At 40.5% G+C, this 12,659-nt stretch overlaps 1 protein-coding gene across 6 annotated transcripts in view; it reads right to left on the reverse strand.

Annotated features, from left to right (window-relative positions):
* The window catches only part of LOC311147726 (sodium channel protein type 8 subunit alpha-like), a gene marked incomplete at both ends in the record, with an annotated part of 104,147 nt that extends 92,716 nt beyond the window's left edge, over positions 1-11,431 (reverse strand). For all 6 annotated transcript variants that reach the window (XM_084184489.1, XM_084184487.1, XM_084184486.1 and 3 more), the window contains one exon: positions 11,156-11,431. In XM_084184489.1, the coding sequence (XP_084040615.1) occupies positions 11,156-11,431 (276 nt within the window). The remainder of the gene's footprint in view (positions 1-11,155) is intronic.
* Between the last annotated feature and the right edge of the window lie 1,228 nt (positions 11,432-12,659).

The following is a 12,659-nucleotide window of genomic DNA, read 5'->3' on the forward strand; positions in this document are numbered from 1 at the left end:
GGGATTTATAAATACAATTTGATTGATTGATTGAAGGTACAAACTCTGCCTTCCCGGTGGGCCCAGAGAGCAAATCAAGTGCACTATAGGCCTACCGCTGGCCAATTGGATGGCTCAGATGACCCTGTCTGCCGTAACGTAGCAGGCATAAAAGAAAGCTACAGCAAAGTTGATACTGTGAGATTTCAAAATGTTTAAAACCATGACTAGAGAGACACTGTCAACGAATACAGCAAAGAGATGCTGTTTCTATGAGTGAGTTCATGTTTAAGTTCTTACTCAGCACTGTCAACACTTCATATTCAACATTTCTATAATCCATAAAATGTGCGTTCTTCCTATTTCCACTCAGCGCTACAACAAGCACTGCAGCAGTAATGAATGAGTAGGAAAGTCTATCTATAGGCTTGCGTTGATGTTATTATTATCGGCTTGGGTCTTTTTTAATATCGAGGAATATTTCACTTTCTCTGTTCATCGGAGTAACAACATTAATTTGTGCATGAGGCAGAAATGATGCGGTGCGACTCGAGTTTCGCCATCAGCTGGAAGACGGTGTCCCTTTTTGGTCAGTGTCAGTGGAGGAAAGGGAGAGTGGAGGGATGTTGAGAGGTGGACCCTCAGTCTGCTGCTCTCCCTCCACTGAGACTGACCATCAGATGCAGGCATCATCAGCCCAGTAAAATACAAATAAAAAGCTAATTATTTAAATGTATGCTCACTCAGCTGTGCTTCACAAGTAATACAACAACTAATCTATTACAGTGCCTTGCAAAAGTATTCATCCCCCTTGGCGTTTTTCCTATTTTGTTGCATTACAACCTGTAATTTAATTGGATTTTTATTTGGATTTAATGTAATGGACACAAGCAAAATAGTCCAAATTGGTGAAGTGAAATTTGATTCAAACAATTCTCAAAAATTAAGAACGGAAAAGTGGGGCGTGCATATGTATTCACCCCCTTTGCTATGAAGCCCCTAAATAAGATCTGGTGCAACCAATTACCGTCAGAAGTCACATTATTAGTTAAATAAAGTCCACCTGTGTGCAATCTAAGTGTCACATGATCTGTCACATGATCTCAGTATATATACAACTGTTCTGAAAGGCCCCAGAGTCTTGTAGACCAAGCGGCACAATGAAGACCAAGGAGCTCTCCAAACAGGTCAGGGACAAAGTTGTGGAGAAGTACAGATCAGGGTTGGGTTATAAAAAAATATCAGAAACTTTGAACATCCCACGGAGCACCATTAAATCCATTATTTTAAAAATGGAAAGAATATGGCACCACAACAAACCTGCCAAGAGAGGGCCGCCCACCAAAACTCACGGACCAGGCAAGGAGGGCATTAATCAGAGAGGCAACAAAAATACCAAAGATAACCCTGAAGGAACTGCAAAGCTCCACAGCAGAGATTGGAGTATCTGTCCATAGGACCACTTTAAGCCGTACCCTCCACAGAGCTGGGCTTTACGGAAGAGTGGCCAGAAAAAAGCCATTGCTTAAAGACACAAATAAGCAAACACGTTTGATGTTCGCCAAAAGGCATGTGGGAGACTCCCCAAACATATAGAAGAAGGTACTCTGGTCAGATGAGAGTAAAATTGAGCTTTTTGGCCATCAAGGAAAACGCTATGTCTGGCGCAAACCCAACACCTCTCATCACCCCGAGAACACCATCCCCACAGTGAAGCATGGTGGTGGCAGCATCATGCTGTGGGGGTGTTTTTCAACAGCAGGGACTGGAAAACTGGTCAGAATTGAAGGAATGATGGATGGCGCTAAATACAGGGAAATTCTTGAGGGAAACCTGTTTCAGTCTTCCAGAGATTTCAGACTGGGATGGAGGTTCACCTACCAGCAGAACAATGACCCTAAGCATACTGCTAAAGCAACACTTGAGTGGTTTAAGGGGAAACATTTAAATGTCTGGGAATGGCCTAGTCAAAGCCCAGACCTCAATCCAATTGAGAATCTGTGGTATGACTTAAAGATTGCTGTACACCTGCGGGACCCATCCAACTTGAAGGAGCTGGAGCAGTTTTGCCTTGAAGTATGGGCAAAAATCCCAGTGGCTAGATATGCCAAGCTTATAGAGACATACCCCAAGAGACTTGCAGCTGTAATTGCTGTAAACAGTGGCTCTACAAAGTATTGACTTTGGGGGGGTGAATAGTTATGCACGCTCAAATTTTCCGTTTTTTTGTCTTATTTCTTGTTTGTTTCACAAGAAAGAATATTTTGCATCTTTAAAGTGGTAGGCATGTTGTGTAAATCAAATGATACAAACCCCCAAAAAATCAGCCACTGTACCGGTTTGATCATATAGCCTACCTCAAATGTTGAAATATGATTGGAAAAAATGGCCCAAACAACAATGCATTGGTAGAGCAATTCAAGCAAAGTCAATATGCAGTGATAATATATTGGGCCTATAGCTTACTGCACAAACCTAATTGCTATGATGAAGATTTTTTTGTAAACTATTGAATAACCAAAGTTAAATCACAGACGTATAGTATATAGTGAGGATTCTCTGTTGCTAGGCAAGAACTTGAATGGTTCCTTTCACTGGGCTTGTGTATGTGTGAAATGGGGATCTGACCTAGGGTCGAATTGCTCACTCTAACCTAATACATGGCTGTCCTACCTTATCAGAGACTGAAACCAGACTGTTGCCTAAAGCATATTTTCTCAAACAAAGTGCGGCGCCAGAGTTTAATAGAGTTTAGACTAGTCATGAGTAATTACAGCATGACGGGAGGGAAGAGAGGAGTGGGTTTGTGTACGTCTGAGAGATTGAGTGTGGACCTGTCATGTCCAACAATCAATCTTCAGGTCAAGCCAGGGTGAGCCGGGGTTGAACAGAGTTTAAAACTGAACATGATTGTTTTTGCATGACAAGGGTGTGATTGATTGTAATAATATTGTTTCTAAACTGAATGACAGTCAAATGTAGTCCTATCATAGACTAAGGAAGTGGGCGGAGCGGTAGAGAGCGGGAAACTGAAGATAATGGTAAGAGAACCTAAGAGGGAGGGGCTTTGAGCTGGGATGTGTGGGAATGGGACTATATAGACGGAGAGCGGAGAGGAAGAGGGGCGCTACTCTGCAGACCAGCTCGGCTTTGTTGAATTGTAATAAAGTCAATCTTGATTTTAAAAAAACTCTGGAAGAACTTTGATTTTAAATAAAGTATAGTGATTATTTTCCACAACAGCTACAGTACTGTTTTTAATTGGTTAATGTTGCATAGGATTACATTTTTTTAAGCCAAGTCAAAAAAATATCTGAGTGGTAGATCTCGGATCGCATTTTGACTCAAAGTGATCTTGACTCAGAAAAGGTTGGTGAGCACTGTTCTAGAGTTTTCCCTGTTAACACTATCAACGTTTCCCTTTACTGTGGCAATTGTGATCGAATCAACACAATATTAGCCACTTTCAATGCAACATACCAAAACAAAACTAACTATGCAAGAGATTTTGTTGTAGGCATAAACACATCGGAGTAGGATTCTATTGCATTGACATGCACTACTCAGCCCGTACTCTACACCGACTGGTGTGGCATAAACAATCAGAGCTGCAGTAGGCCTATATGCAAATAGACCATTGCCATATATGGATCTGTGCCATTTACTTTGAACTGGACTGTGTTTACAGCATGAGCGGTTCTGAGTAGATGCACTTGTTTTGAGATCAAAGCGAGAGCTGCATGTAGCCACGTGTGCACGTTTTGTTCATATCCTTTGCTAGTTAGTGAGTTATTAGCCCAGTTATAGATCATTTGTAGTCAGAAATAGGGGAGTGATTGCTTCCTACAAGAGCACAAAATGTGTACATTTCTAGACATCTTTGAAAAGCGAGTCAGGTGAAGGGGCAGTGTTGTATTTTGAGACAGGCTTGAATAAGCTAAGTAGCCAATAGTTTGTCTGATTCTCTGTAATAATGGTATGGAAATAATAATGCATTTTATTTTGTAAAGTGGTTTCTTGCATCACACAACACAACAACATTTTCAGTCACCTCCTTGTCTGAAGGACAAGTGGATAAACAGGTTAATGTCAAGCCATGCATGATTTTTTTCAAAGGTCTCATTGAATGTAGGCCTACATTGAACACCACATATTGGCTGCAACTGTAGGCTGAATGATAGAACAGGTATTTTCATGTTCAAATGTTATGGGAAGCATTTTCTCCATTGTTTTTGATGGTAGGCCACTCTGGTAGGCCTGCATTATGATCAAATAGCCACAGTAGTCTACATGGCCACTGTTAAAACTGTAACTTAAAGCGGGTCCAGCCTCAGTGTTCACAGTAAACGCACGCTGGAAGTTGCACAGAATTTTCACAACGTTCAAGTTTGCGCTCAGAAGACCTGAAATTTACTCAGTGCCGAAAAAGATTAGAGGGAACATTGCTTCCCGCTGTTCATGAAGAGGCAATATCTATTTCTAAAAAAGAAGCCCACTTTAAATCTTAGCTTTTTAACTAGCTCATCAGTATGTTTTTTAAACATTAGATCTTTATCAATCCAAACGTCCAGATATATATAGGCAGGCACCCTCTCCATGAGAGAACCATCCAATGAGTGAACATGTAGCCCATCTGAGACATTTTTCTGTGAATTAGAGAACAACATATATTTAGTTTTGCCCGCATTAAGTACAAGTTTTAAATCAACAAGGGCTTTCTGTAATGTAACAAAATCAGATTGCAGCTCTAACATAGCCTTTGTCAACAGTCGGTGCAATGGGATACATAACCTCATCATCTGCATATAGATGAATATTACAGGATTTAATACATCGACCAATATTATTTATATAAATAGTAAAGAGAACAGGTCCCAAAATCGACCACTGCGATACACCTTTCGTAATATTGATGAAACTAGACTTGACACCATAAGAAAGCACACATTGTGTCCAGTCTGTCAAATAGTTCTTAAACCATTTGCAAGACTCCTTGTCCAGGCCCATTTCAGACAGTTTTTGAATGAGTAGGGAAAGGTCAATGGTGTTGAATGCCTTGGAAAGGTCCATAAATAAGGCAGAACTATATTTTGATGATCTAGGAAATTCAACACATAATCTAAAACAAGCAGAGTGGCTGAAACAGTGTTATGTCCAGATCTACAACCCGACTGGTGCATATTTCCAATAGAGTGAGAAGTTAAAAAAGTTATTAGCTGGGAGTTGGTCAGGGATTCTAATACCTTGGCTAAGCAAGATAACTTGGAAATTGGGCGGTAATTATCTAAGTCAGAAGGATCTCTGCCTTTATGTAGGAGGACATGTGTCGCTTTCCAAATCTTAGGGATAACACCAGTAGCAATTGTCAAGATAAAAATACAGGTTAAAGGTTCAACAATGGGTGGGGCAGAGGGCTGTAGTAAGAAGGGATCAAGTGAATCAGCCCCTGTGGATTTCTTTACATTGATCTTTAACAGACTCACATTCTTTATTTTCATTTCAACCATTTGATGTCTATAATGTACTAAGTGCCTTGCTAGAGTAAGGTTTCCCAAACTCGGTACTGCCCCCCCCCACCCCTGGGTGCACGTTTTGGTTTTTGCCCTAGCAATACACAGCTGATTCAAATAATCAAAGCTTGATGATGAGTTGGTTATTTGAATCAGCTGTGTAGTGCTAGGGCAAAAACCAAAACGTGCACCCAGGGGGGGCCCCAGGACCGAGTTTGGTAAACGCTGTTCTAGAACATCATTCTCTACTATCTGTTCTATGGTGACTAAAGGACTACCTCTAGTGGAATAAGATACATTTTCATAGACTATCCTTTCAAACAGGTGACCAGCTGAAGCAAAATGGTTATTAAAAGCACTACAAATTTCAATTTTGTCTCGTATGGGACCAGAGGCTGTGAAAACTTGCTGGGGAAACGAGGGGGTGGAGTTTTGTTTCAAAGATTTCACCACTTTCCAGAAATTAGCTGGATTACCACCACTCTCCGATACACTTTTCTAACCAGAGATAGCCATCTATTTCTCAAATGTCTGAAGGACTGCCAGTAAGACATAGAATCAGTCATTCTAGCCTTAGCCCAAGGTACATTTCTTTCCTGTAATTCCTCAGACAATTCATGCATGAACCGAGGATTAGATTTTACTTTTATCCTTTGTTTTTTGTACGACGCATGTTTATCTGCAACAGAGTTAAACAGGGAAATAAAACAGTTAAGGGCCTGATGCAAGTCAGTGATAGTTGACATAACCCACCAGTCACTCAACACCAGCTCAGACAAAAATATTTGCTCATTAAAATTCCTATAATTTCTTGTTGTAATAATGCGTGAGGGAGATTTAGGTAGTTTAACATCTCTTATACAGGCAATGGGACAATAGTCACTGAACTCATTAGCAAATATCCCATTGGCTGTAAACTTCTGAGGGGCATTCGTTAGAATAATATCTAAGACAGTCAATTGTTCAGGGTGTTTAAAGTTGAGGCGAGTTGGTTTAGTTATCAGCCGAGTTAGATTTAGCGCAGTACAAATATCTTTCCGCCTATCAGATACTGGCATCAACCAATCCAGATTAAGATCACCCACTACTAATAACTTGTGTAGTTTAACATGCAAAAAGAGATTGCCTCCTCTCCTGTCCAAGATATGGGCTATTTTCCCACATTGCATCCATAATATATGGCTAATACTGGGGGTAACATCCCATATTATGAAGTCATATCTTATCTGGATTAGCCTAAAGCCCTACATCGACATGCATGATGTCAAAAACCATCTTAAAGGTCACACACACAAACACACACACCAACAATGCATAAAATGTAATTTGAGATATCACTCTTCCCACTGTCCACACTGCTCCTTTAAGTTAGCTAGCTAGTGAATTTTCTGCCCGGTCACTGCTTAGCTTTGCCTTATTTCTTCTGGGGATAACTTTTTAAACAATTAGAAAAGTCTGTCATCTGGAACATCAGTGTTTCAACTGACAGTGTCTGCCATTTACCTTTTCCCCATAGCTCTCTGAGCCGAGAGAGAGAAAGAGAGAGAGAGAGAGTGAGAAGGGAGAGGGGAGAAAGAGAGAGTGAGAGAGTGAGTGAGGAGAGAGGGAAGAGAGAGAGAGAGAAAGAGGGGGCGGGGGGGGGGGGGGGGCGAGAGGAGAGATAGGGTAGGCAAGCAGGAACAACAACTGAATTGAGGATGGGGGGGGGGGGGGGGGGGGGCATTGTGCTGCATAATAATAATAAAATATACTGTATTCAGCTACTGTACACAGACCAATCACGAACCAAAAAGCAACTCCTACACCAGCAGTTTACACGATGCCATGATCTTTTGTGTCATGGTTTTATCATAACGGAAATTGAAAAATAATATATACAAAGTGAGCCTTACAGTAAATGTATCAGCTACAGTATATCATGTGACTGTTTGATTACATACAGTATCTCAACTGGACAACATATCAGTATGTTTGATATTGAGGTCTATAGTACATCTACATTATTATTTTTCTCTTAAATATATATCAAATATCTCAACCTAGTATCACAGATTATTGTGAAATTGACACGAATTGCTTATTGGAAATTCGTGACAGGCACACAATTTATTACTTTTTTTGTGCAGTACATAATTTTGTATACAGTGAATTTCAGTCAAAGATAAAGACAGTAGGTTACTTAAGACAGAAATGATAGGAGGGAGGTTGGTCAGGGAGGTTGAGCGTTTCAATCTCATCATGGACAACTTTAGCATTTTAGCTAATTAGCAACTTTGCAACTACTTACTACTTTTTAGCTACTTTGCAACTACTTAGCATGTTAGCTAACCCTTTCCCTTTAACCTAATTCCTAACCCTAACCTTAACCCTTTAACTACTTAGCTAGCGTGTTAACTAACCCTAACCTTAACCCCTAACCCCTAAACCTAACCCTAACCTTAACCCCTAGCCTAGCTAACATTAGCCACCTAGCTAGCCTAGGTAACGTAAACCACAGCAAATTGGAAATCATGTAATGTACACGAATGCGTTATGAACAGGGTGAGAGTAGATTTAATTTCTTCCCGGTACGTACCTCCTGTGTGTGCACGCGCGTGCACCAAAATAAATGTGTCGGCAGCAGAGCGGCCCAGTACGTTCTGCCGCCCTAGGCAAGACAACAAATTGCCAGCCCCCTCCTATCGCCGCTAAACTAGAATAGTGTACAGCAGGGGTCGGCAATAGGTTTGGCCTAGGGACAAATGTTTTCTCAGCTAATAGTCGGCAGAACAGAACATAATTGTAGGCCAATTCATATGCCTACACTACAAATTAAACACAATTTTAACACATCTAGTTAGTAGGCTATATAATCAGTTCAATATCAATAACATATCCTAATATTTTCAATCTGATTACACTGATAAAATCGACCATGTCTATATTAAATTAGTTTTGTATATTCACTTGTGTGAAAAACAGCTTGCAATACAGAGAAAATGTCGCTCTGAAAAAGTATCAAAAGAAAGCTGAATAATGAAAGTAGAAGTTTCAGCGAACAATGGACAGAAATATTATTACCATATTTTTCCAATGCCAGACCAGAGTGTCTTGTTTGCAACGAAACGGTTGCTAATTGCAAATAATTAAATACTAGACATCCTTATGAATCTAAGCATGGCACTTTCAAAAGTTACCTTTCCACCTAGATAGAGGCTTGAACGACGCAGACAAATTTAACTCGTCCGTTGTTTAACCCAACAACAGAAGTGCTTCCCAAAAAGCTGCCAGTGTTTAATCATCTTCTCTTTACAGAAAGTGAAAATCTCAATTTATAGGGATAGAATAACAAAGTCCATTTTTTGTGGGCATTTTAAAGCTTGTTTCTAGCATAAGGCATCACGGAGTTAAGCATTCATAGAACGCTTTATATTATCTGGATACTTGTTATTTATTTCAAAATATAAAGCTAACAATAGGTATCCTTTTTGCCCTTTTCTTTAAGAAAGGTTATTAGCATACCCTCACTCAATTTGAGCCCTGGTTTTAACCAAACACACCAAGCCCCTCTCAGACTATACGGAGTGCATGATGACAGTATTGGCGGATTTGGCTATACTGACAAATCTATGTATAGCATAATTGCGTCTGTCAAACAGGTAGGCCTACCTCTTGTTTTTTTTAATAGGAAGAAATAGGCACCAACAAAGCCTTGTTGTTGTTTGTGAAGTCGAAATAAAATGATAACAATTGCTTAAATGAGTTACTTTCAGCACCATTTGCTGTCCACCTCTGTTTGATTATGCCGCAGTCGCTCCAAAGCTGGTGTCTGCCTGTTAGCCTTTTCACTCTCTCTCCTCATTTATACGTTAATGATTTGAAAAGTCTATCTCGTGACATTTTAATACATTTGGTCTCCAGTTTATGGGCTACAGAAAAACCTCATAGGATACTACTCTTTCTACCGTAGGCTACATCATTTATGTTAAATTAATTTGATTGAGCGTTGTTGGAGCGACGCAGCGCTGCATCTCTCCAACAGCACCCTGGTGAATGGAAAGAGACATCTGTTACACAAAACACCCGAAAGCGTAATGGTGATTGTCATTAGGCCAGAATGAATGCCTTCACTGCTGTCTCGGTTTCCGCCAATCATCTCTGCCGTGGCAAAATGTCAACGTTCTCGTTGAACCGCATCGCATTTTGGAGCCTATGCTATAACCACCTGTTTTTATGTTCATTCGCTCATTTTTCATGACTCTGACATGCAGTAATGATACATAATGGTGTAATAGCCTACAGTTTTCTTGACATTTTGTTTTCATTATTGTGATAGGCTCATGTTTTAACGGTATGGCATACCCCCACTACGGGACGCCGTATCGTACTGGACCATACTGCCTTCCTTTCACCCCTGGTTATGAACAGTGGTGTAGTGTTATCTGGAGAAGTGGGTATACTATAATTTTGCCCAAACATTTCTAAAAGGACTGCCCGGCGAAGGAAATGCGCCCTGTGTTAAAAATTATATGACAAACAGTGACATACACTCTGAATGGCCTAGAATGATCAATCCCATATTGGTCTTTCACAGTCAGGCCAACCCAAGATGTACTGTGAAAGTAGGCTAATAGTTGAAATGCATAAATGAGGCCGTCAACTGAGTCAAAAATGCAGAATTTTTCATTTTGTGGGGGGGGTTTCGCTCTCAAAGTCACACTTTTTAATAGAAAAACTACTAAATATGATGTTGCAAGTCCATAACAATGCTTAAACCACATCAGGAGACCACTTTTGAGGTCTGGGAAAAATCTAACACGTTTTTATCTTTGAGCAGTAGTTACCCTTTAATTCAACTGTGCAGGCACCTAGCACTGTTTGGTTAGTGGTGTTTCTGTAGGGCACATGAGATTTGCAAAACAAATGGCCACTGGATTGATGCAAATAATAATTCTGCCAGGTAGGCATAGTTAACTTTGTAATTTAGCTAGTTAACATGTAGCCCTTTCCTGCAGTCAAATGAAATAGTGACCTCGTGGTGGGATGTTATTAATAATTAATGAACATTACTTCAAAGAATCCGCCAAAATTTCAGTGTTTTTATGTCAAACGGTTTTGTTATATTTCAGTCTTCTGTGATGTATATAAAGTGTAATATTGGGATGCAAACAAAAAAAATTAATACATTTCAACTCTATATCTGACATGGTACAAGTGTATTATTTTTTTAAAGCCCATAACCATGTGTGTGAGGTGTATACTTTTGTTTCAAAGTAGATTTGTTTAAGACTACCAAGAAACACTCTGTGTGACCCTGATTTAGCCCACTGCAGTAAATTAATTGAGAAGTTTTTTGGGAAAGCCTTTCCATCTAGGCCTTCAGAAGATGGCTAGGACTATCATTAGCATCCTTATATTTTTCCTGTTCCTTAATTGTTTGAAACCTGGACGTTTTACTAATAATCCTTATAATAATCTTAGTCAAATGACCAGACTTATTCCTCTTACTGTATCTGTGATGTAAGGTGTTGAGAAAAAGCAAGGCCAAGGATGTGTGTGTGTGTGTGCGTGTGCGTGTCTGCGTCTGTGCGTGTGCGTGTGCGTGTGCGTGCGTGAATGTGTGTGTGTGTGTGTGTGTGTGTGATGGAGGACAGGGGATAAGGAGGAGGCGTGTGTTTCTCACTTACTTTCTGAGCCTGGTAGAAGGGGTCCAGATCCTCCAGTGGTGTCGCCACCATTCCAGGAGGGATGTCGCCGTAGATGAAGGGCAGATTCCGCCCAGACTCCAGGTCGCCGTTGGGCTTGGGTTTGTTGTCATCGTCGTCGTCACGGTGACTGCTGTCCTGTTTGGGCGGCGGTTTGTTCTTCTCCTCGTTGATACGGAGCTCGATGTTAGCCAATGATTCCGTGGTAAAATATTTGAAGCTGTTAGGTCCTGGTGGTGCCATAAGAGGTGCAGCCATGTTTTCATCCTGCAGCTACGTGGTCTTTAAGTATTGCACCATCCACTGTAAGCAGCTCTGGGAGGGGGGGGGGGGGGCAAAAGAGAGAGAGTAAAAAATAACAATGAGCCAAGAGAGCAGAGTTAGGAGGGTAGTAGAAGGTGCTCCACAAAGATGAATCAAGGTGAAAGCGAAAATCATAAGAGCATTTGAAGGGAATATGCACGAGAGCAAGTTAGACTGTGTAGAGAAGGGCTGTCCTATTGTTGTGATTTTCATGTGCTTTTCTTGAAAATACAAGGCATTAAATATTTAATAGTTAGGATTTTATAGATATTTTTTTATATATCATAAATGTATATCATAATAGCAAGATGTAGTTGTATCTGTATGAACTGGATTTGGAGAAGTAATATGTAGCGTTACACTTGATGTACATCCAAGATGTACAGTGATCCCTCGCCACTTCGCGGTTCACTTATCGCGGATTCGCTATTTCGCGGATTTTCATAATGCATTTTTTTTTTTTTTTTGGTGCATTGTGCTCTGCATTCTGATTCGCTAAAAACTCACTCCCGCTTCTTGTATCAAAACATGCTACGAATTGTGCTATCATTTTGTCGTCTCGTGCAGTTATGTGTACGTACATAAAACAGCTTGGCAAATTTACATTAAGTTGGCCAAATTATCTTGTAATTTCGAACATCTTCTAAACCCATAATGTCGACGAAACGGCCTACACGTGAGTCACTGTATTTGTATACATGTAATAGTTGCTAATTGTAAAAAAAAAAAAGTTTTCTATTTCGCGGATTTCACTTATCGCGGGTCATTTTCGGAACGTAACCCCCGCGATAAACGAGGGATTACTGTACATAAACCCTAACCCCATTACTCTTGACCCAAGCAATATATAGGGAATAGGGTGCCATTTTGGACGTAACTACTCTCTCCCTGTTTGTATACAGTAAGGAAAAGCTCCAGAGCAAGAGAAGATCTTTCTAGTTCTGTCACAGCAGAGCAGCAGAGCAGCAGAGCCGTCGCAGAAATGGACCGGACTTGACGGAAGAAGAAAAAACACAGGGTGTGTCCCAAATGGCACCCTATTCTCTACATAGTGCACTACTTTTGAACAGAGCTCTATGGGCCATGGTCAAAAGTAGTGCACTACCTACAGTGAGGGAAAAAAGTATTTGATCCCCTGCTGATTTTGTATGTTTGCCCACTGACAAAGAAATGTACACATACA

The sequence above is a fragment of the Coregonus lavaretus genome (assembly GCF_964263955.1).
Source record: "Coregonus lavaretus genome assembly, chromosome: 20".
NCBI lineage: Eukaryota > Metazoa > Chordata > Actinopteri > Salmoniformes > Salmonidae > Coregonus > Coregonus lavaretus.